A 25,594-nucleotide genomic window follows, 5' to 3' on the forward strand; every position below is an offset into this window, starting at 1 on the left:
GTTCAGTTTGCCTTTCCACCACATGCCAAAAGTAATAAAAAGAAATAGTTTTGTACCCTTTCCCGATATGAAGAGTCATATTGGGCTCAAAGTGTTAACTCAATTTCTTTGCAGAGATGCTGCCAGACCCAATGAGCTCTTCCAGCATTGCTGGAAATCTGAAACAAGCATCGAAAGTATTTTGCTTTTAACATAGAAGATTGTTCAGTGAACTCATTGCACCATATTAGTTCAATAATTTATGTACTTTAAATCTTGACTTGCTGAAACTTTAGATAACTGAATTTTCAGATTTGTATTTAAGAAAATAAACTTTGATCAAATGTTGTATTGTTTGTAGGTTTTCAAAACAGATTAGACAACAATTAATTGAATTGTCAGCATGAGTTGGATTCTATTTCAGAGCATAGCGCCTAAACTGAAGGTAGGCTGGACAATAAGAGTGTGTGTTTAGGAGTCACAAAATCTGAGAGACGAAGGAAAACCATTTGACGGTGGCTGGTGTTGGATGTGATTACACAGATACGGAGGCTGAGACCCTGAAGGGACCTTGATACAATAATATTAAAACAACAGGGCACTAAGGAACCCAAAGCTACATTATGTGTGCAAAGGCAACGGATGATGGGTGAACAGGATCCAACACAGGATAGAATAGCAGCAACAGAGCTTTCAGATGAGCAAAAATTAATGAGAGTGGAGGACTGGAGGCTAGCCAAGACAGCATTAAAAGAGCTGAATTTAGTAGAAACAAAGATTTGAAGTCAAGGTCTGGGTAATGGACGGGTTGAGGCATGGGAGTTGAATAATGTTACGGAGAGGATGAATCCATGCTATGGTAAGGATATATGAACCGAAGTTCCACTATGGATCAAATTACATGCTGAGGTTGCATGCTGTCTGGTCAGAGAGGGAGATGTAATTTATGCCAATATACAGAGCATTTCCCAAGGCTGTAGAGAATGAATGGCTTAAGTCTTCAATGGTTAATTCAAAGACATTGGTTCATTGATGCTGCACAATACTAGACAAACTGTATGACAACAGAAGCAAACGAGAGATCAATACCAATTGCAGAGAGGTGGAGCCGGATCTGAATGCCCACCCCACATCCCAAATGATATTTTCAGGGCATCAAGCAGATAGGTGATGGAAATAAATCAAAGATATTTCACCAGTGATACTGAAGCTGACAGTATTCTGCAGAACAGAAGCTGTTGTTGGAGATGCTCTGGTTACAAGTTGATTGGGGAGAGTTTAACTATTGAAGGCAGTTTCACAAAGTGTAACATGAGGTGAGTAACTGGTAGGAAGATGATGTGAACATTAAAATTGGCAGAATTTGAGGAGTAAATGCAAAATGCACATTCCCTCTTTTCTGCAAAATGCAGCTGTTTCTTCTAATCAAATTACTTTTCTACATTAGGGATAAACACAAACTTTATGAATTTGTTAACAGCTCAATTAACAAGAGTAGGTTACTTAAATCCTTGAATCTGTTTCACTGTCATTCCTTGACATTGTTGTTGAACTGTAGCATATAATTGAACATATAATTCAAATACTCACTTTTATCCCATATCTCTTTACAACATTTTAGCAGCTGAAACATGACTTTCTACCCCCTTGTTATCCGGTATAAAAGCCAGAATTTTATTTCCCTTTAGGATTATTTTTCATCCCTTATTTCAAAAGACTTTAAAGAGCAAAGAACAAAGAAAATTACAGCACAGGAACAGGCTCTTTGGCCCTCCACGCCTGTGCTGATCAAGATCTTCTGTCCAAACTTGTCATCTGTTTTCTAAGGGTTTGTATCCCTTTGCTCCCTGCCCATCCATGAACTTGTCCAGATACATCTTAAAAGACACTATTGTGTCTGAGTCTACCACCTCTGCTGGCAACGCGTTCCAGGCATCCACCACCCTCTGTGTAAAGATTTTAATGATCTTAAACATTACTGGCTTCATAAGTGAACACGAAATATTCTAACGTCCTTTATTTCGAAAAGAAACCACTTTAATACAAATTCAGGCTAAAACTGTAATATTAAAACTCAGTGTGGGCATTACTTATATTACATTCAGTTATTAGACCTCAGTATCTGACCAGGTTGAGTTTATTAGCTTCATACAATCTTGGTCAAATTTATGACAATGCACAACAATTAACTTGTTTTCCTTAAAATCCAGCTGCTCAAAGTTGTGAATTGCTACACCTGCAACGTTTATGAATGGTGAGACCATAACAGAAATTTCATGTTCAAACATTTCCTCTGATAAACAGGAAAATCCTAGCAGTGATTTCCTTCACGTAACACTTACAGAAATGCCTGAAAAAAAAATCTTGTTAGAAATAAAAGCCAGTATTAGAATCTGGCAAAATGCCAATCGGGACTCCGCTCCAAAATTAATAAGACAACATTCAGTTCTGCTGTTTATAACATTGACCCCTCACACTCTTTAAAAAAAACAGAAATATAAAAACACAATCATCCATCAAATATATAAACCTATCGATGGAGGTCAGCACAATTTTGACAACTTCATGATGGGTCACTGCGAGATCACACCAAATGAAGCAAGATGATGCATGTGGGTTTTACTCAATTTATTTGATTCGATTATTTCAGCTATTTTGTTATTCCATCAATTAATCTCGGTAACTTGTACATCTCAGTCAAACAAGGCAAGTTAGATGAGCAAGAAGTCCAATGTCCCAAATGCAAAACTGCAGTTCTGAATCAAGTGTCATTTAATTTGAACTACTAAATCACACTTGCCTTATTTGAAATCACTTCTTCTAAGAACCCAGAGAGATGTCCATCAGGACAAGGACACTTGTCAGCCCATAGGTCCAACAATTTACTCAGAGCCACTTCTTTAATGATGGTGATTTAATAGACTTCCTCACTCCCTTCCAAAATCCTCTGACAAACACTTATCATCGTTTGCTATTGTGGTTGCTGCTAGGTGTCCTCTACACTATTATCTCAAGTTAATTCTGCATTTATAGTTTTTCATTTCTATTCAAACTTTTTCCACATTTTCCTGTCTTGAATTCAGGATCATCTCGATCATGTTAATGCCTTAATTAACAGAACTACTTCTTCACCTTTTCCTACTAACCAGTTATTCCTAAAAGTCTTGTGCCCTTCAAGTTTCAGGTCCCATCCAGGTCATCCTACAGACATGTCTCTGCTTTTGCTGAGAAACTGCACTTATTCATTCTTACTTGCACTCCCAGTTCACCATTGTTTTGAATGCTACATGCATTCAGATACAAAGCCTTTAGCATTACACCTTTACTCTCTTTTTAAATCTTAATCTTATCTATGAGGATGATTCTTAGATGTACACTCTCTACTCCTGTCACAGTCTGTTTATTATTTCTCATATTAATACTTTCTCTTTGACTGAGTTTTTTTTTGATTTACTACAGTATTCCAAATTTGATCCCTTGCTCCCACTCTTGACTTTAAAATCTTTGCTATTTCTCTCATTATGCAATTGGCAAGGACACAGGTCCCCACAGAGTTCACGTGCAGACAGTTTCATTCCCCTAGGTCTCTCTGGTCCCACAGCACCACATGAACGGTACCCTTTAGCTCTCTGTTTACAAAATTACATTGCTTTCCACCTGTGTCAAACTTTTTACCATGTGCCCACCCATTCTGCCATCTCTTTCATAAACTACCAAGATTTGTCCTCTACACCCAAGTCCAAATCATTAATAAGGATCAAGAACAGCAACATCCTAATATTGTACAGTGGGCAATCCCACTGTACATGGTCTAGTTAAAAAAAAACAACCATTCATTACTTTGTTTCGTATCTATCGGTCATGGTTGTAGAAATGCCCCTTTTATTTCACCAGTTTCAAATCTGCTGACAACTTTACTGTATGGCATTTTATCAAATGTCTTTTGGAAATTGAACGGTCTTTCTTCCAAAACATACTGCCTTGGTAAAGCTTTTGACCATATCCCATAATGCATGGCCAGGTGTCAAAAGTCTTAGATAACATTTGGTAAATGCTTTCCAATCAGTTTACTACACAAATGACCCTACATTAAGGGAAGGTAAAGGGCTTATGACTTCGTGGTAATGTCCCTACTGATTAACCAGGTGATTGGGGTCATATCATCTCTACCAGTGGGGTGTTGTAACATGTTTGAAAAAGAATGATTAAAAACAGCTATAAACATAAGTATTGATGCTCATTGGCATCAGTAGGTTGGAGGGGATTCCCATGGTGCCATGATAGGTTGGGCGGGGACCATGGGAACTCCCCAGGGTCTCACTGTGTGTTTTGATGCTCAGTCCAGGGGAAATTCTGATAATTCTTGGGGGAAAACAGAGGGAAAGCAGAGGAATTCCCTTATGTGTTGGGGTGATGGGTGGTGGGATGGGAAGAAGAGACCGGGGTGGGGTGGGGTGTGGGGTGTGGGGGAGGAGGGGGGGAGGAGGGGGAGGAGGGGGGGAGGAGGGGGAGGAGGGGGGGAGGAGGGGGAGGAGGGGGGGAGGAGGGGGAGGAGGGGGGTGGGGGGGAGGAGGAGGGGGTTGGGGGTGGGGGGGAGGAGGAGGGGGTTGGGGGTGGGGGGGAGGAGGAGGGGGGTGGGGGTGGGGGGGGAGGAGGAGGGGGGTGGGGGTGGGGGGGGAGGAGGAGGGGGTGGGGGTGGGGGGGGAGGAGGAGGGGGGTGGGGGGGAGGAGGAGGGGGGTGGGGGGGAGGAGGAGGGGGGTGGGGGTGGGGGGGGAGGGGGTGGGGGTGGGGGGGGAGGGGGTGGGGGTGGGGGGGGAGGAGGAGGGGGGTGGGGAGGAGGAGGGGGGTGGGGGTGGGGAGGAGGAGGGGGGTGGGGGTGGGGGGGGAGGGGGGTGGGGGTGGGGGGGGAGGGGAGGGGGGTGGGGGTGGGGGGGGGGTGGGGGTGGGGGGGGAGGGGGAGGGGGGGGAAGAGGAGGAGGAGGGGGGTGGGGGGGGGAAGAGGGGGGTGGGGGGGGAAGAGGAGGAGGGGGGAGGAGGAGGGGGGTGAGAGTTACGGGAGAATGGGAGTCGTGGTGGAGGTTGCGGGGGGGTAAGGGAGGAGTTGCGAGGGGGGGCGGTTGGGGTGGCGAGGGGAGTGTGGAGGGTGAATGGGAATCCCCGGGGGTGGCTGATGCAACATTGGTCTCATTGGTGCCGATCGCCTCCCTTCTTCCTGACCACGACTTCATGCCCCAGCTCTTACCCTTCGGTCTCTCCTTTTGTCATCGTCTTGACTTCGTGTATTTTGGTTTTAGGGGGAAGGAAAATAAAAAGTATCAAACGACCATGTTAAAAACAAATCTGTACAATGTGCTGGCCGCGGATCACCAGCCTTCTCGTCCGTTCTTGTACAAACCGGAAATGAACCAGGAGCACGCCAGCTACCGCTCCGGGTGCAACGGAAGCCTTCAAAGAATCGATCCGATGGCGGATGGCGTTTTCCAGTCGGTCAGCTGCACGACAGGTGGGTGGATGGGAAAAGGAGGCAATGAGGAGAACCCCACGCTTGGGAACTCATTAACGTTTCAATGTTTAAATCTGAACTCACGGAAGCAGGAAGAGACGAATGTTTCGAAGAAGATTCCAATATGCCGGCTACTCTTCAAAAATAACGCCCAGCTAAATGTAAACTTTCGTTCTCCAACCTTAAACCTAAACCCCCATAGCATTTCACATTTCTTCTCTGGGAAAAAGACTGCGACTGTCCACTCTATCTGTGCTTGTCATGGATATACTTTCAGCGGCGCCTCAGCCTCCTGGTGAGACGACCCTGTCCTTGTAGATAAGATACCCCAGTCCGGGTAACATCCTAGTAAACTTCTTTTGTACCCTCTCTAAATCCTCCAAAACCTCCCTAACCCTGCACAACTAGAACTGCACATAATATGCCAAATATGGCCTCATACAGTCTAAGTCTTTTACAGTTGCAATATGACTTGCCAACTGTTATATGCAATGATGACAGTAGAGCAACAATGGCAGGAGTTTCTGGGTGTAAGTGGGGACACAGTACAGAGCTTCATCCCAAAGAAAAGAAAGATTATCCGGGGCGGGATTAGACAGCCATGGTTGACAAAGGACGTCAGGAAATGTATCAAAGAAAAAGAGACAGCCTATAAAGTGGCCAAGAACACTGGGAAATCAGAAGATTGGGAAGGCTACAAAAACAAACAGAGGATAACAGAGAAAAATAAGGAAAGACAGGATCAAATACCAAGGTAGGCTAGCCAGTAATATTAGAAATGATCGTAAAAGTTTCTTTCAATACATAAGAAACAAACATGAGGCAAAAGTAGACATGGGACCGCTCCAAATTGATACTGGAAGGCTAGTGATGGAAGATTAGGAAATAGCTGAAGAACTTAATAAGTACTTTGCGTCAGTCTTCACAGTGGAAGACATGAGTAGTATCCCAACAATTAAGGAGAGTCAGGGGGCAGAGTTGAGTATGGTAGGCATTACAAAAGAGAAAGTGCTAGAAAAGCTAAAGGGTCTAAAAATTGATAAATCTCCTGGCCCCGATGGGCTACATCCTGGAGTTCTGAGGGAAGTGGCTGAGGAAATAGTGGAGGCTTTGGTGGTGATCTTTCAAAAGTTGCTGGAGTCAGGGAAAGTCCCAGATGATTGGAAAATCGCTGTTGTAACCCCCTTGTTCATGAAAAGATCAAGACAAAAGATGGAAGGTTATAGGCCGATTAGTCGAACCTCAGTTGTTGGTAAAATTCTAGAATCTATCGTTAAGGATGAGATTTCTAAATTCTTGGAAGTGCAAGGTCGGATTAGAACCAGTCAGCATGGATTTAGTAAGGGGAGGTCGTGCCTGATAAACCTGTTAGAATTCTTTGAAGAGGTAACAAGTCAGTTAGATCAGGGAAACCCAGTTGATGTTATCTATCTAGACTTCCAAAAGGCCTTTGATAAGGTGCCTCACGGGAGGCTGCTGAGTAAGGTGAGGGCCCATGGGGGTTGAGGTGAGCTACTGGCATGGATTGAGGATTGGCTGTCTGACAGAAAGCAGAGAGTTGGGATAAAAGGCTCTTTTTCAGAATGACAAGTGGCGTCCTGCAGGGTTCAGTGTTGGGGCCGCAGCTGTTCACCTTATATATTAATGATCTGGATGAAGGGACTGGGAGCATTCTGGCAAAGTTTGCCAATGATATGAATTTAGGTGGACAGGCAGGTAGCACTGAGGAGGTGGGGAGGCTGCAGAAAGATTTAGACAGTTTAGGAGAGTAGTCCAGGAAATGGCTGATGAAATTCAACATGAGCAAATGTGAGGTCTTGCACTTTGGTAAAAAGAATACAGGCATGGACTATTTTCTAAACAGTGAGAAAATTCATAAAGCCAAAGTACAAAGGGACCTGGGAATGCTAGTGCAGGATTCTCTAAAGGTTAACTTGCAGGTTGAGTCTGTGATTAAGAAAGCAAATGTAATGTTGTCGTTTATCTCAAGAGGGTTGGAATATAAAAGCAGTGATGTGCTTCTGAGACTTTATAAAGCACTAGTTAGGCCCCATTTAGAACACTGTGTCCAATTTTGGGCCCACACCTCATTAAGGACATACTGGCACTGGAGCATGTCCAGCGGAGATTCACACAGATGATCCCTGGAATCGTAGGTTTAATGTAAGATGAATGGCTGAGGATCCTGGAATTGTATTCATTAGTGTTTAGAAGGCTGAGGCAAGATCTAATAGAAACATACAAGATAATGCATGGCTTAGAAAGGGTGGACGCTAGGAGGTTGTTTCTGTTAGGCGGGGAGACTAGGACCCGTGGGCACAGCCTTAGACTTAGACGGGGCCAATTTAGAATGGAAATGAGGAGACATTTCTTCAGCCAGAGAGTGGTGGGCCTGTGGAATTCATTGCCATGGAGCGCATTGGAGGCCGGGAGGTTAAATGCCTTCAAGGGAGAGATTGATAATTTCTTGATCTCGCAAGGAATTAAGGGCTACGGGGAGAGTGCGGGTAAATGAAGTTGAAATGCCATCAACCATGATTAAATGGCGGAGTGGACTTGATGGGCTGAATGGCCTTACTTCCACTCCTATGTCTTATGGCCTTATGGTCTTATGATGAAGGCAAGCGTGCTGTACACCATCTTCATCAATGGTCACTTTCAGGGAACTACAGATTTACACCCAATGTTCTTCTGTATAACAATGCTCCCAGGGATTCTGTTTTGTCTATTTAACCAGTACTTTAAATACTTCTTTTACTCCGCTTCCAAAACGAACAACTTCACATTTTCCCACATTATACTCCTTTTGCCAACTTTTTGTCCACTTACTTAATCTATCAATATCTCTCTGTAAACTGTTTGTAGCCCTCTTGCAACTTGCCTTCTCACCTAATTTTGTGTCATTTAATTTAGTTTTAATTTCCCACTTTCCAAAGAAGCCTAGTCTTTGCACCACGTTGGAATGTTTTTATCTTGCTCTGTTTGAAGTTTGCTCACTGTTAACCCATTAACTTGCATGTTACGTTTTCTTTACAGTTATTTTCAAATATCTGTTAATCTCATGAACAAACCACTGCTGGGTCCACTGTTGTTTGTCATTTACATAAATGGTTTGGATGAGAACAGGTGAAGCATGGTTACTAAGTTTGTGAATGACACCAAATTTTGCCGTTTAGTGGACAGTGAAGATGGTTATCTGAGAGTACAACGTTATCTAGGTAGGCGGGGTCAATGGGCTGAAGAGTGGCAGATGGAGTTTACTTTAGATAAATATGAGGTGTTGAACTTTGTTAAGACAAAAAAATGGCAGGACTTACACAGTTAATAGTAGAGTGCTCGGTAGTTATCGAATAGAGAGACCTAGAGGTTCCCATACAGCATTCTTTGAAAGTTGCATTAACAGGTAAAGAAGGTGGTTGGCTTCATTGATTAGAGCATTGAGTGTAGGAGCTGAGATGTCAAATACAGGACATTGGTGGGGCCAGTATTAGAGTACTGTATACAGTTATGGTTGCACTGCTGTAGGAAGAATATTATTAAATCGGAAAGGATGCAGGAAAGATTTACAAGGATGTAAAAGTGACTGGAGGTGTTCAGTTATGAGGAGAAGCTGGATAGGCTGTAACTGTTTTCCCTGGAGTCCAGGAGTTTGAGGAATGACCGTATAGAGATTTATCAAATCATGAGGGGCATAGTTAAGGTGAATAAGAAAAGTCTGTTCCCTCGGGTAAGGGAGTTCAAAACCGAAGGGCATAAATTTAAAGTGAGAGGGTAAAGAATTAAAAGGGACCTGAGGCACAATGTTTTCACAAAAAGGGTGGTGCATATATGGAATAAACTGCCGGAGGAAATGGTAGATGCAGGTACGGTTTCAACAGTTAAAAGATATTTGGACGGTACAGAATCGGGAAGGTTTAGAAGGATATGGACCAAACGTAGGCAAATGGAACTGGTTTCATCTGGGAAATCTGGTTGGTATGGACAAGTTGAACTGAAGCCTCAATTTCCGTGCTGCATGACTGTATGACCTGTACAATCCCCAATGTAACATTTTATTATCCTTATCAAATTTTACATTGAAAGTCACTGTGATGTGATCAGCATTTCCAGTTGCTTTTCCTAGTCCCTCACAAATTGTACCCAACTTCATTCTCCACAACCAGATTAAAAAATACACTCTTCTTTGTTTTGGGCACGGTGAAGTTATCGCCTTTGGTTACTACTCCAAACTTTGTTTCCTCTAGACCAACTTCATCCTTCTCCCTGGCACTGCTTGAGGTTGAGTCAAAATTTGGCCATCCTATTTAACCCTGATCTGAACATCTGAGCTCATATTCTCTCTGTCATCAAGGCCTCAAGAATATTGGCTCTGCTTCAGCTGTTTTGCTGCTAAAATACTCATTTAAATCTTGTTAAACCTAGAATCAACGATACCAATGCTCACCTGACCCATTTCCTAACTTACATCCTACTTAAACTGTGTGCAACTGAAACTTTAGCGCCCATATCCTCATTTGTAAAAATTTCCATTGAGCCATCACTCTTGTGCGATTGAGATATTATTTTCTAAATTGTCAATGCCTTGATTTTAAAATCCTGGTTCATGTTCTTTAAACTCTGCGTAGCATTGCCTCTTCCATCTCTATAGCTGGTAGGATTGAGCAAAAATCTCCATCATCTAAAATAATGGACAAGACCATGGACTTTTCTAACATAGAAAATACTGGACAGAATCCTGGGCTCAGGTTGCAAACACAAAACAACCGGAATGAGAGATAACGAGGTGTAGAGCTGGATGAACACAGCAGGCCAAGCAGTATCAGAGGAGCAGGAAAGCTGATGTTTCAGGTCTGGACCCTCTTCAGAAATGGTGGGTGGGGGGAGGGGAAGGGGATTCTGAAATAAATAGAGAGCGGGGAGGCGGATGGAAGATGGATAAAGGAGCAGATAGGTAAAGAGGAGACAGACAGGTCAAGGAGGTGGGGATGGAGCCAGTAAAGGTGAGCGTAGTTGGGGAGTTAGCGAGGGGATATGTCAGTCCAGGGAGCACGGACAGCTCGAGGGGGGGGCGATGAGGCTGGTAGGTAGGAGTGGGGGTGGGCGTTAAAGTGGATAGGTGGGAGAAAGGACAGACAGGCTAGGGAAGCAGGGATGAGCTGGACTGGTTTTGGGAAGCGGTCAGGGGTGGGGAGATTTTGAAGCTTGTGAAGTCCCCATTGATACCATTGGGCTGCAGAGTTCCCAAGCGAAATATGAGTTGCTGTTCCTGCAATCTTCGGGTGGCATTGTTTTGGCACTGGAGGAGGCCCAGGATGGGCATGTTGTCCAAGGAGTAGGAGGGGGAGTTGAAGTGGTTCGCGACTGGGAGGTGCAGTCGTTTGTCACGAACCGAACGTAGGTGTTCCACAAAGCCATCTCCAAGCTTCCGCTTGGTTTCCCCGATGTAGAGGAGGTCACATCGGGAACAGCGGATACAGTATACCATATTAGCAGATGTGCAGGTGAACATCTGTTTGATGTGTAAGGTTTCCTTGGGGCCTGGGATGAGGGTGAGGGGTTAGGTGTAGGGACAGGTGTAGTACTTCCTGCAGTTGCAGGGAAAAGTGCCAGGGGTGATGGGGCTGGTGGGGAGTATGGAGCGGACAAGGGAGTCACGGAGAGAGTGGTCTCTCCGGAAAGCAGATAAGGGTGGGAGGGAAAAATGTCTTGGGTAGTGGGGTCACATTGCAGGTGGTGGAAGTGCCGGAGGATGATGCATTGGTTCTGGAAGTTGGTGGGGTGGTACGTGAGGATGAGGGGGCTTCTGCGGGGAGGGGATGTGAGGGATGAGTTGTGGGAAACGTGAGAGATGCTGTTGAGGGCGTTTTCGACTGCTGTGGAGGGGAATTGTGGTCCATGAAAAACGAGGACATCTGGGATGTCTGGGAGTGGAATGCCTCATCTCGGGATCAGATGCGGCAGAGGTGAAGGAACCGGGAATAGGGATGGCATTTTTACAGTAAGGTGGGTTAGAGGAGGTGTATTCTAGGTAGCTGTGGGAGTTGTTAGGCTTGAAGTGGATATCACTTTCCAGGTGGTTGCCGAGCAAAAATGCTATCCCCTATTCCCAGTACTTTTGCCCTCACCACATCTGCTCCCGAGATGAGGCATTCCACTCCCGTACATCTCAGATATCCTTGTTTTTCAAGGACCGCAACTTCTCCTCCACAGTGGTCGAAAAAGCCGTCGAATTCATTTCTTGCGTTTCCTGCAACCCATCCCTCATTCCCCCTCCCTGCAATAACAACCAAAACAGAATCCTCTACATCAGGGAAACTAAGCGGAAGCTTGGAGACTGCTTTGTGGAACACCTACACTCTGTTTACGACAACTGACTGCACCTCCCAGTCATGAAACACATCAACAGCCCCTCCCACTCCTTGGAACTCCATCAACAAACACATTGATTTGGAGCCAATCTACCATCCCCTGAGAAAAATAACAGGAAATGACATCACCAACACAGGACATGACATCACCAACCCAAGGAAACCTAACCAGATAAATAGAAAGTGGGACATAACACCAGCGCTTCGTCGGAGACTCACTGATGATGTTACCTGGAATGGTGATAAAACCTCTGAAAACTAACCTTCCAGCTCAGTGAACCAGCTTACATCTGGAACAAAATAAATACCCACTCTCTTGTGGACCGAGAGGAGGAGAGCGCTGTGTTGGAGGTGGAAGGAAGACGTCGGGTTGGCTGCGCGCCCTTGCAACCGGTGGATCTTAATGCTGGCTTTGGCCTAACGCTGGTTCAGGGGAGCAGCCAACCTGCAACGATGGCTGCAGCGAGTGCTCGTGCCCCAGGTCAGGGGGTCCGGAACACCATCCGTGTTTCCGCGAAGAAGGTGGATGAAGGTGCACCTGTGGACCGCACCTTCTTTGTGAAGAGGGTCCTGTTGGGCTGTTGTGGGTTCGCTGCTGCAGACATTTACTGCCTGCAGGATTTCCCCGGAGAAGGTTTTTACGACCTAACCTTCAGGAGTGCCAAGCTTTGCGAGCGCTTCCTGGAGGTTTTCAAGGAGAAAGGAGGTGAGGGCCCCCTCTCTGAATTGACCGCTGTCCCGCTGTTCGTGATGCCAGCACAGAGGAGCCGTATGGTGACTGTACACATGTACAACCCGCATGTGCCAGCAGTTGATGTCCTGACCTTCCTTGGGAGGTACGTGAAGGTGGAAGGGGACCTAACTGACATCATGGACCCCTTTGGCATCTGGACCAGTAAGAGGCAGGTCAAGGTGACGCTGAGGATGGGCGTGGACGGGAACATCGTACACCCACCATCCAGCTTCGCGATCGGCGGGAGCAAGGGCTACCTGACCTACACGGGGCAACCTAAAGTCTGCCATGCCTTTGGTCACGTGGTGGCCAACTGCAAAGCCACCATCTGCAGGGAGGAAGGACACCTTGCAAAGGATTTCCCACAAGAAAAAAGCTGCAACCTTTGCGGGGAAGCGGGCCACCTCTATCGGGCATGCCCGCGGCGGGGTACCACCTACACCCAGGTTGCCAGCAGGGGCAATGCGGGGCCAGACTCCCCGGAGGAGAGGAAGGCACCAGGGCCCTGCAAGGACCCCACTAATGTGCAGGAGGGCACAGCCCCGCAGGATGGGCCCGAGGCCAGCAAAGCGCCTCTGCAGGCTCCGCTCCCCCCCGACAACCCGGAGTCGATGGAGGCGGCGACAGGCGACCCAGGGAGTGGACGACGGTCCGGAAAGCGAGGAGGAAGGCGCGTCAGCAGGAAGGAGGAAACAGCGCGTCCCCAGCCTGACCCAGATAGACTGTCCTGCCTCCGTACCCCCGACGGGGGGGCTGCCACCCGGAAGGCAGCACGGACGGTTTCCTTAGCCCGGAGAGCATCCAGCAGTTAGCCCGGGCAATGGGCATGAAGGGACAGATGGAGGGGCTGGACCTTGGACTTGGGGAGGGTACTGCGGTCACTGCCCACAATGGGGGTACGAGTTGCGAGCATTAATGTGTGCAGTGTCAAGTCCACCGCAAGATGTGTGTCCACGTTGGCCTACCTGGCCACCATAAAGGCGGACCTCCTGTTTCTGCAGGAATGCGGGATACCGCACCTCAGCAGGTACGGGAAATGGTCCGTCGCCTGGACCTATGGGCCTTCGATCTGGTCAGGGGGTAACGACTGTCGCTCCTCGGGCCTGGCTATTCTGCTGCGGGGGTGCAACTTCACCATCTCTCAAGTTTAGGAGGTGGTGGGGGGTGCGCCTCCTAGTGGCTGACGTCACCTACAGGAACGCTCCCCTGAGGCTTATCAACGTGTACGCCCCAGCGGTACGGAGTGAGCGGTTGGCCGTCCTGCAGCGGCTTCCACCCCTGCTGGCTACGTCCAGGCCGGTCATCCTAGGCGGAGACTTCAACTGCATCATCGATGCAGATGGAAGATCCGGCGTGGGGACAGCGGGTGGGGGGAGTCAACTGGACATCACGTCCAGATTCCTGATGGGCACGGTGAAGGACGCCAAGCTGCTCGATGTCTTCAGCACCCCTGCAGACGGAGCGCAGCGGAGGTACACCTGGTCGCGGCCAGACGGGTCTATTCGCTCAAGGATAGACTTCCTGTTTGTGTCACGTGCGTTCTCGGTCAGGTCCACCGGCGTCGAGCTGGTGTTCTTCTCTGACCACTGCCTCCTGCTGGCCGATTGTCACTTACAGGACGACCAGCTGGCTGGCAAGGGGACGTGGAAGCTCAACACGACTCTGTTGACCCTAGAGAACGTCGAGGAGCTTAAGAGGGAGTACGCCGGTTGGAGAACCGTGAAACCCCTCTTTGAGTCTCCGGGCGACTGGTGGGAGACGGTGAAGGAGAACATCAAGAGGTTCTTTGTCCTCAAGGGTTTTCGGAAGGTGAGAGAGAGGCGTGGAAAGCTGTCGCAACTCCAGAAAAGGGTGTAGAACCTGCTCCTTCTGCAGTTGATGGGGGTCGATGTCACGGAGGACCTCCGTGAGGTGAGGGGCCAGCAAGCCTCGCTCTTCGCCGCAGAGGCCTCCAGGATAATCTTCCGGTCCAGGGTCCACTCCGTGGAGCAGGACGAGACGTGCTCGCGTTTCTTCTTTCAGAAGGTGCACAAAGAGAGCTCTGTGCTTAGCTGGCTGAAGGAGGACGAAGGCTCGGTGACGTCGACTCGGCCCGACATTTTGAGGATCAGCAGATCCTTCTATGCTGGACTGTACGACACAAAACCCACGGACAGCGCGGCCTCCGAGTCGTTCCTGTCGTCTATCACGGAGGTCTTAGACGACGGCACGAGGGAGTGGCTGGACCGGCCGATATCCCTGGACAAGCTGACCAGAGCCCTCAAGTCCTTGGAGAGGAATAGGACTCCCGGGAGCGACGGCTTACCGGTCGAGCTGTATTCGGCTCTGTGGGACCTAGTCGGCCAGGACCTGCTGGAGGTGTACGATAGTGCACTTCGGGCAGGGGAAATGTGCAAGTCCACGAGGAAGGGCATCATCGCCCTCATTTTCAAGAGGAAGGGGGAGAGGGAAGAAATTAAGAATTGGCGTCCCATTTCACTATTGAACGTGGACTACAAAATCCTGGCCAAGGTCATAGCCAACTGGGTCAGGTCTGTCCTGGAGTCGGTGATTCACCCTGACCAAACCTGTGCTGTGCCGGGCAGAAAGATCGCTGAGAGCCTCGCGCTCATCAGGGATACGATTGCCTATGTACAGGACAGGCGGGTGGACACCTGCCTTGTCAGCCTGGACCAGGAGAAGGCCTTCGACAGGGTCTTTCATGCTTACATGAGGGACGTCCTCTCCAAATTGGGGTTTGGGGAGGGCATCCGCAATTGGATCCGGCTGCTCTACACCAACATCGTTAGTGCAGTCTCGATCAACAGGTGGGAATCGGACAGTTTTCCCATCAGATCTGGAGTTAGGCAGGGCTGCCCGCTCTCTCCTGCCTTGTTCGTGTGCTGTGTGGAGCCCTTCGCCGCATCCATCAGGAAGGACGTGAGCCTGAAGGGCGTGACTATCCCAGGCAGAGGAGGCCTTCAGGTCAAGACCTCCCTGTACATGGATGACATTGCCGTCTTCTGCACCGATCGTCGGTCAGTGAGTAGGCTGTTGGACATCTGCGGCCAGTTTGAACTGGCCTCGGGTGCCAAAGCCAACAGGGGTAAGAGCGAGGTCATGTTCTTCGGGAACTGGGACGACCGATCCTTCACCGTCAGGACAGACTACCTGAAGGTGCTGGGTGTTTGGTTCGGTGGAGCTGGGGCGTGCACTAAGACTTGGGAGGAGCATATCACCAAATTGAAGCAGAAGCTGGGCAGGTGGACGCTCCGGACCCTCTCCATCGCGGGTAAGAACCTGGTTGTCAGGTGCGAGGGCTTTCGGTACTGTCGTATGTGGCGCAGGCCTGGCCTATTCCCTGGACCTGCGCCGCTGCGGTCACCCGGGCCATCTTCCACTTCATTTGGGGGTCGAGGATGGACCGGGTCCGCAGGGACACCATGTACAAAGACCTGGAAAATGGGGGAAAGGGCGTACCGAACGCCACTCTCGCCCTGATGGCCGCCTTTGTGTGCGGCTGCATCAAGCTGTGCGTAGATCCTCAGTATGCAAACACCAAGTGTCACTACTTACTGAGGTTCTACCTGGCCCCGATGTTGCGAAGGATGGGCCTGGCCTCGTTGCCGCAGAGCGCTCCGAGTAGTTGGACCGTCCCGTACCCTCTGTCCTTTGTGGAGAAATTTTTGAAAAGAAACACCTTTGACCACAAGGCCATCAGGCAGTGGTCAGCACGTAGTATCCTCGAGACCCTTTGGGAAAAGGAGAGGGTGGATCCCGTTGTGGGGTTCCCCACGCAGACTGCCAAAGTCATTTGGCAGAGTGACTCATCGCCAGAACTTTTCAAACAAGCACAAGGACATTGCTTGGCGGTGAGAGGGGCTCTGCCAGTGAGATCCTTTATGCATGCCTGGAATCTCTGCGCCACTGCACGCTGCCCTCGAGGTGGCTGCGCGGGGGGGCCGAGACTGTCGACCACCTCCTTCTGGAGTGTGCCTATGCGCAGGAGGTCTGGAGGGGGATACAGTGGTATTTGTCGAGGTTCGTCCCGAGCAGCTCCGTAACGCAGGACTCCGTGCTCTACGCGTTGTTTCCCGGGACGCACACCGAGACCAACATCAACTGCGCCTGGAGGACCATCAATGCGGTGAAAGACGCTCTTTGGTCTGCCCTCAACTTGCTAGTCTGCCAGCTGAAAGAACTGACCCCGACCGAGTGTTGCAGACTGGCGCACTCTAAGATCCAGGACTACGTGCTGAGGGACGCGCCAAAGCTTGGGGCAGCCACCGCCAAGGCGCGGTGGGGAAAGACCACGGTATGAAACCCCTTGTCCAGAATATGTAAAAGGGCCCTATCTGGTAACTGGGCCCAGCTGGCGCCTTCTCCAACTGGTCAGGGGGCCAACGGGGACAGTGCAGGGAGACCACTGCCGGGGTACTGTCTTTGCTTTGTTTTTTTTCTTCTTTGTTTTGTTTTTTTTTCCTTTAGTTGGTGTACGTACCCCCTGGGTAACCCGGAGCGGCTTGCATGACTGGGTAGTTGTATAAATATGTTTTATTTTTTGCACATCTTATGAATAAAGTACATTTTTTCAAATTAAAAAAAAGGTGACGAAACGTCTGAAAACTAACCTTCCAGCTCAGCGAGCAAACTCACATCCAGAACCTCAACCTGAGCTATAAATCTTCTCAAAGGTCTTTTCCCTAGGGCAGAAGAGTTCAAAACTAGTAGACATATCTTTAAGAGGTGAGAAGTGAAAGATTCAAAAAGGACCTGAAGGGCAACATTTTCACACAGAGGGTGGTACATTTAAGGAATGAATTGCCGGAGGAAGTGGTAGATGCAGGTATAGTTACAACAATTAAAATACATTTGGATAAGTACATTAATAGGAATTGTCTAGAGGGATTATGGGCCAAATGCAGGCAGGTGGGACTAGTTTAATTTGGGAAACTTGGTTGGCACGGACAGTTTGAATTGAAGGATCTGTTTCCGTACTGTATGAATCTATGACCTGCAACTGGAACAATTCCTCCATGGAAAAACTTTGTGCCAAGTTTAAACATAGCCTTCATCTGGCAGTATTTTTGTCTCATAGTCTCATCTTCAAAATCTCACTCATACAAAAAATAATTCTCATTTTTTAGACTTATTTCAATTGGAAAGCAATCTACATTGCAAGAGGTATAGTTTCCCAGATGTTAGAACACTAATCTTAAATGAGGAGGAATTTCACAAATCTTGTCATTTTTAGATTTTAAAATAAAACTAGAAAATCAATTTTAAAATTCAGAAACCAGTATATTGTTGTCTGCTCAGGCCTTAAAAAAGTGCAGCAAAATCCTTCTTGTTTGCCCCCAGCACTTCTCCACAGGAAATCTCCGATGGTGAGGTGTTTATCACACTGAGACTTTGCAATTAACTGTAAAACCAGTATGTCTTTTCTGACCATGAATGCTGCTTTTCTTTCACAAATAAGCTTGAGTGACACAATGGAAGATTTGCTAGATCACAGTAATTTTTATTTGGAAATTTACTTGTGAGATGTTGCATCATTTATATAGTCTGAAGTAATCTGTGTCTTTAAAATTAAGTTGTATTTTTTGAGGATGAGGTTAACTAAAACAGCACCTTAACAACAAAAGGAAACAAAAACGGAACTGGGGAGGCATTAGCATAATGGAAATGTAAATGGGTTAGTAAATAACCCTGGGATAATGTGCGCAGGACATGGATTCAAATCAGACTATGATGAAATTTGAATTCAGTAAAAGAAAGTGGAATTAAAGCTATTCTCCCAATAACTACTGTCAATTGTCAGTTCACAAATATTGTCCTTACGTGGTTTAGCTTACATTTAAGTCCAGATTCGCAGCAGTGTGGCTGATTCACTGAACAATTAGAATAGAATCCCTACAGTATCGAAGCAGGCCATTTGGCCCATCAAGCCCGCACCGATCCTCCAAAGAGTATCCCACCCCGGCTGACACTCCCTACCGTATCCCCTTAACCCTACCTTAATCCACCGAGCCTACATATCCTGGATTTTATGGGTTAATTTAGCATGGCCAATCGCCTAATCTGCACACCTTTGGACTGTGGGAGGAAACTGGAGGAAATCCATGCAGACATGGGGGGGAGACACAAATTCCACATAGACACTTGAGGCTGGAATTGAATCCAGGGCCCTGGCACAGTGAGGTAGCAGTACTAACCGCTGAGCCTCTACGCTGCATCCCAAGTTGGGGATGGGCAATGAATGACTTTTTAAAATAAGCAGGGAAATATGAAAAGAAGCTAATCTTCCAGATGACAGAAGCAAACTGACATTTGGAAAGCAAAACTATCAACATACTGAAATTGGCTGAAAGATGTACAAAGACACAAAGAAGTCATATATGAATAGTACAAATAGATGAGTTCAATGGCATAATACAGTCAAATTGAAGATGTTTGGAGATGGCAGTAACCTGATCTAGCAGCTGAGAACGAAAGATAGCAGTGGTGGTTCTGTGCTATCCAGACAGAATTGAGCAGGCTGTGCAGATGTGTGCCATATGTGATGAAAGCCATGTCTGTGGATCTTGGTTGGACGCTGCTATTGGCTGGGCATGGGATTAGCCCCTAGAGAGAGAGAAGCTGAAATTCTTTGGAAGGAAGACTGATTTTGAGATACTTTGTGACTGAGAGTGATCACATTTGGAATTGGCTGAAACTGAATCAATCATAAGATATCAGTGATAATGGGAACTGCAGATGCTGGAGAATCCAAGATAATAAAATGTGAGGCTGGATAAACACAGCGGGCCCAGCAGCATCTCAGGAGCACAAAAGCTGACGTTTTGGGCCTGGACCCTTCATCAGAGAGGGGGATGGGGTGAGGGTTCTGGAATAAATAGGGAGAGAGGGGGAGGCAGACCAAAGATGGAGAGAAAAGAAGATAGGTGGAGAGGAGAGTATAGGTGGGGAGGTAGGGAGGGGATAGGTCAGTCCAGGGAAGATGGACAGGTCAAGGAGGTGGGATGAGGTTAGTAGGTAGGAGATGGAGGTGTGGCTTGGGGTGGGAGGAAGGGATGGGTGAGAGGAAGAACAGGTTAGGGAGGCAGAGACAGGTTGGACTGGTTTTGGGATGCAGTGAGTGGAGGGGAAGAGCTGGGCTGGTTTTGTGGTGCAGTGGGGGAGGGGACAAACTGGGCTGGTTTTGGGATGCGGTGGGGGAAGGGGAGATTTTGAAGCTGGTGAAGTCCGCATTGATATCATTGGGCTGCAGGGTTCTGAAGCGGAATATGAGTTGCTGTTCCTGCAACCTTTGGGTGGCATCATTGTGGCACTGCAGGAGGCCCATGATGGACATGTCATCTAAAGAATGGGAGGGGGAGTGGAAATGGTTTGCGACTGGGAGGTGCAGTTGTTTATTGCGGACCGCTTTGCAGAATACCTCCGCTCGATTCGCAATAAACAACTGCACCTCCCAGTCGCAAACCATTTCAACTCCCCTCCCATTCCTCAGACGACATGTCCATCATGGGCCTCCTGCAGTGATGGTCACTGCCTGGCAATTGTCTGGCGCAAAGGTTACTTTTCACTTGTCAGCCAAAGCTTGGATATTGTCCAGATCTTATTGTAGTTAAATGTGGATTGATTCAATGGTCCGAGGAGTTGTGAATAATGTTGAACATTGTGCAATCTGCAAACATCCTTACTTCTGACCTTATGATTGAGGGAAAGAAATTGATGAAGCTGCTGAAGGTGGTCAGGCCCCGGACTCTACCCCGAGGAACTCCTGCAGAGATGTTCTGGACCTGAGATGACTGACCTCCGACCATCACAACAATCTGCCGATGTGCCAGGTAAGACCAGCGGAGAGTTTGCCAACTTGTGTATTAATTCTGGTTAACTCATGTCAATTCTGGATATTAGATTATAGGATAGATAATATTTTGTGTTTGCTGTTTTGACTTTTGGTTCACTAAAATTTCTCTGTTTTATAACATGGAACTGCATGATTTTATTCTTTTATTAAATAATTGGGATTTAGAATTTTTTGAATTTGTCTACAATGGAAGAAAAGTTACTCATTGCAACCAAAATTGTAGTAATATTATCCAACTCCTCTGGAATTGAACAGTATGGTTTGCTTTTAGCTAATTGGCAAGACAAAGTAACTCCAACATTGCAAGAGGCATGGTACAACAGTGGGAGCGTGGTCAGTGTAGTTGAAAGGTCAGCATCATCTTTAGCGAGACAATAAGATGGCTTGAAGGTCAGTGTTATACAATAAATCCACCAAGAACAGATTTCCTAACACCATTCCTCAACACATTTACTGAGTGGGATATCTCTCTGTTAAAATAAACACTAAATAAGATCAAGTTATCCTCAAAGTAAATTCACCTTCATCCAAGTTTCAAATCTGAGGTTAAGTCCGTCCTTGACCTTGAAGATCTCAACTTGCAAGAAACCAAAGCCAAACTTCTGCAACCCAAAATTCTAATAAATCCTATTCCATTCTCCCAGTACCTCCATCTTTGTCACATCTGTTCTAATGATGACAACTTGGACAAGGGGGCCTCCTAAATGTTTACCTTCTTCCTCAATGGAGGGTTTCTCACCACCATGCTTAACCGGGCCCTCAGCCATGTCTGAACCATCTCCTGCACTGCAGGCCTCACCGCATCTCTTTCCTCCCATGACAGAGACTGGGACCCCTCTCTTCTCGCCTCCCATCCTACAAGCATTCACATCCAAAGGTTGATTAGCTGCCATTTCTGACACATCCAGGGGAATGTGACCACTAGACACATATTCCCCTTTCCACCCTTGTCTACCTTCTGCAGGGACTGTTCCTCCAAGACACCTTGGTCCACTCCCAACATCTCCTCATACCACACTGCACCCTCTCAGAAGATGTAATTCCTGCCTGTTTACTTCCTCCTTCCTCACTGATTTAGTGATCCAATGATCTTTTATTCCTGGGCAGATTGCTATATTGCCATCACCTCGCTTGTTGCCAATGTGTCTACTAAATTAAAACAAAGTTGACATTAACAGGATAATGAAGCAGGAGATTTGACATGGCCAACAGCAATAAACAAGGTTTTAAGAGCAGTGTCAAAGAAGGAAATAGCAGGGTTAAGACAGGAGTCAATGGCAATAAGACGAGCTGATTTAACAACAACAATAGAACAAAAAGAAACTGAATAAATGAATGTGAGCAAATAATGGACTGATATATATGAATGTGGCAATTAGTGTGGAGAAACAAATGCAAAAGTATTTTCATAATTTTATGCTATCCAATAACTAATGAGGACCATCAGTTTTACAGGCCTTTGTGGAAAGGATTAGCAATTATTGTAGAGTGGAATGGGGGACTTGGTATCAGATAAAGTGTATATGCCAAACATACTGTGAAGTAAGAGTGAGCAAACATTTTTTTTGAATACATACCTGCCAGGGTTGAAATACATTGGTTGTTCATACTGGGAATGAGTGATGTCATACAAAAGACAGTTGAACCTCTTTTTGTTAATACCCAGAAGTGCTTTTGCACACAATTGAACGATTTATTTTTCCCATGACCAGATTGCCTGTAGTATTTCTTTTCATCCATTAAGCATCATTCGACCTGTATTTTCTAATTATTTAATTAATTTCCACACAAAGGTCATTGTGGACAATGTGGATCCATCAGTCAAGTAAAGGGGGCCTGCTGTCAATCAAAGATTCCCAGTCCTGTAAGTCAAGGGCATCATCCAATATCAGCCCACTGGTTTTGCACATGGGTAGTCAGCCATTTGGGGCAAACTTGGCTAGGATGTCTGTTTCACTGCAGTCCGTGCAGGAGGTGCAGTTATCTGGCAGGTCCGGTGCAAACAGAGATTCGCAGTATGTCAGCTGGAGAGCTTCACACAGATCAATTAGGGGTCTGGTTGATGATCGGTCAGGGCTGTCATGAAGTTGGTCAGGAGGGCCACAGTCAGTCCTAGGGGGCAGTGGAATGGAAGTCCTGGAGGAGGGGTGTTATCTGTGTTCAGAAAGTTGGTGAAAGTAATGTTTGCTTTTGGAGACAACAGCTTGAGACGCAGAGAGGGCAAAGATGGTGAACGTGGGAAATTTGATGTATAAGATGGGGAGATGATGGTGGATGGTTGGATGTGAAATACCGAAAGAGGAGTGGCTTATTGATGGCCACTACCTCTGCCATCCAGTGTAAGAGTATGGAGCACAGTGGTAGACAGAACTAAACTAAGATTACAGTGGGTAATGGTGAGTGCTGCAGACATAATTCCAGGTGGTATGTGGGGCATCAGTACATTGGGCTGGCCATAGAGTGCCAGGAAGAAATGCACATGGTTTTGTGCTTTGGTAACCAGGCTGACCCTGTGACGCATTGTGTCAACTATGGTCAGTAATACCTTCCAGTTTCAGTCAACAAAATGCCCGAATTGGCGTAGTCAGTACTTTTCTGTCTGAGTATGTGGGATCCAGTCGGGAGCAATGTGAGGTTCTTTAGGTTGCAGTAGAGGTCACAGTCTTCTTAATCACATCATTGTGCACGCTGCATGCAATGTTCAACTGAGCAGGGTCCAAGTGCTGGTCACAAGTGTCCTTGGCTGTGTCATTGGCCATTGCAGATTGAAGACAGTCATCTTTTTGAAGTAGAAGGAATCACAGGCAACTTTAAAAGTGAAAACTGAAAGAACTACGGATCCTGTAAATCAGGAACAAAAACAAAGTTGCTGGAAAAACTCAGTAGGTCTGGCTGCATCTGTGAAGGAAAGACCAGAATTAGCATTTTGGGTTCGGTGACCGTTCCTCAGAACTGATGGTGGCTGGGAAAATGTCAGTTTATATGCAGAAAATAGGGAGGTGGGTTGGATAGGAAGTAAACAATAGGATAGAGCCTAAAGAGAGAGCAAGACAGTTGGACAGACAAAGGAGTTGGTAACGATCAGGCTGGGAGGGTGAGTAGTTGTTAAAGCGGAATGTCAGTGACGAACAACAGGGGGTGTGTGATGTCAGGCTATGTGGTAACAAGGCCTAGTGTGTGGGGTAGGGGGCTGGGTCCTGGGAGATTTTAGACCCTAACATTATTGAACTCAATATTGAGTCTGGAGGGCCATAGGGTCCCCTAGTGGAAAATGAGGTGTTGTTCTTTCAGAGATGTGTACCCTAAAGAAGTTACTTCTCCTCTATCCATCTTCGATCCATCTCCCCATCTCTCTCTATTTATTTCAGAACCCCCTTCCCCTCCCCCATTTCTGATGAAGGGTCTAGGCCCGAAACGTCAGCTTTCCTGCTCCTGTGATGCTGCTTGGCCTGCTGTGTTCATCCACGTCTACACCTTGTTATCTCAGATTCTCCAGCATCGGCAGTTCCTATTATTGCTGTTGTTCTTCCAGATTGTGTTGGGCTTTGCTGGAACACTGCAGCAAGTCTGAGACAGATTTTGGCCAGGGAGCAAAGTGGTACATTGAAGCGGTAGGCAACAGGTAGTTCAAGGTCTTTTTTGCAAGCAGAACATAGATGTTCTGTGAAGCGGTCGCCAAGTCTAAACTTTGTTTCCCCAATGTAGAGGAGGCCACATTGTGAACAGCGAATGCAGCAGACCAGATTCTGGGAAGTGCGGGTGACGTGTTGCTTCACCTGGAAGGTATGTTTGGGCCTGGGACTGGGGGCGTTTCTGCCATCTCCAGCGAGATGCCACCAACAGACACATATTCGCCTCCCCACTCTTGCCTGCCTTTCGCAAGGACAGTTCCCTCTGGGACACCCTCGTCCACACATCCTTCAAGCTCAACACATCCCCACAGCCCTACGGTGGGTGAGTCAGAACTACCACCTGGGCAATTAGGAATGAGCAATAAATGTTAGCCTAGCTAGTGATGCCCTCATCTTGTGAATGAATAAAGTAATTAAAAAATCTCTACATGAGGAGGTTGCAGCTGATGGTCCCCTGTACAGGAGGACGTACAGAAGGGCCTGAGTCTTTTGTCCTTAATGCTGTTTCATCCAGCTGTGTCACCACAGGCTATGAATGCCCTGGGATACTGTCACAGAATTTTGCCAGGTATTGGAGTGGGACTTATGACATGAAGGTGACCAATGTATTCCAGTGGCAGTCAAGGTGATAATTAGAAATTTTATGGAACTGACTCTTCCCAAGGATTCACTGGGATCTCTCAATCTATGACCCACGTATATATTAATGCTGTTACTGATGTAATTTATGCCAGATCATGCTCACTCATCTCATTTCCCAATGCTGCAGCTCAGGCAGTAGGTTTTGGCACATTATTGGTTTCCTCAACATGCAGGATGTGGTTGACTGTATACACATTGTATTCAGAGGTACCATATTACAATGCAGCTGAGCTCATCAATTGAAAAGAGTTCCAAGATACATGTGAACACTGGTACTGCAAAGACAATCTCTCTCCCACTGCAACTCTCTTGTAATCTCTCCATCTTCGGTCCGCCTCCCCCTCTCTCCCTATTTATTCCAGAACCCTCACCCCATCCCCCTCTCTGATGAAGGGTCTAGGCCCGAAACATCAGCTTTTGTGCTCCTGAGATGCTGCTTGGCCTGCTGTGTTCATCCAGCTTCACACTTTATTATCTTGGATTCTCCAGCATCTGCAGTTCCCATTAAAACTCACCACATTTTGTGTTATTTTTCTGTATTTTTGATTGTGGACTGAAATGTGTAAGGGGCTGGTTTTAAACTCAAGGAATGTGGGAAGGATTACGGCACTTTTAAAAACAAATTATTGGACCCTTTTTGTAAGCATTGACTTAGGCTAGTGAGATGAGATATTGGTAAGGATAGGTAAGCTGTGTGGCTTGGTGCTTAAACAGTGATGGTTGCAGAAAATATGCAATTGCATTTGTAATGAAGTGTCAGGCATGCCACCTATGGACCTGAGCAGCACTGGTCTGTAGTTGCTGCCCCGCTAGGTGCACACTGAAGGGCAACGCTGGATTGTGAACAATTGACTGGATGCACAGCTGGGTTCCAAAGATGGCTT

General features: G+C 47.0%; 1 protein-coding gene and 1 long non-coding RNA gene across 2 annotated transcripts in view; one reads left to right on the forward strand and one right to left on the reverse strand.

Annotated features, from left to right (window-relative positions):
• The window catches only part of dars1 (aspartyl-tRNA synthetase 1), an 82,816-nt gene extending 77,413 nt beyond the window's left edge, over window positions 1-5,403 (reverse strand). Inside the window, exon 1 of the mRNA XM_048533969.2 lies at window positions 5,223-5,403. Coding sequence (XP_048389926.1) covers window positions 5,223-5,245 — 23 coding nt within the window. The 5' untranslated portion in view covers window positions 5,246-5,403. The remainder of the gene's footprint in view (window positions 1-5,222) is intronic.
• Window positions 5,229-25,594, forward strand: part of LOC132209824 (uncharacterized) — a 34,603-nt gene continuing 14,237 nt past the window's right edge. Inside the window, exons 1-2 of the long non-coding RNA XR_009445958.1 lie at window positions 5,229-5,483; window positions 20,286-20,413. This is a non-coding gene — a long non-coding RNA (uncharacterized LOC132209824). The remainder of the gene's footprint in view (window positions 5,484-20,285; window positions 20,414-25,594) is intronic.

The sequence above is a fragment of the Stegostoma tigrinum genome, chromosome 7 (assembly GCF_030684315.1).
Source record: "Stegostoma tigrinum isolate sSteTig4 chromosome 7, sSteTig4.hap1, whole genome shotgun sequence".
In the NCBI taxonomy this organism is placed as follows: domain Eukaryota; kingdom Metazoa; phylum Chordata; class Chondrichthyes; order Orectolobiformes; family Stegostomatidae; genus Stegostoma; species Stegostoma tigrinum.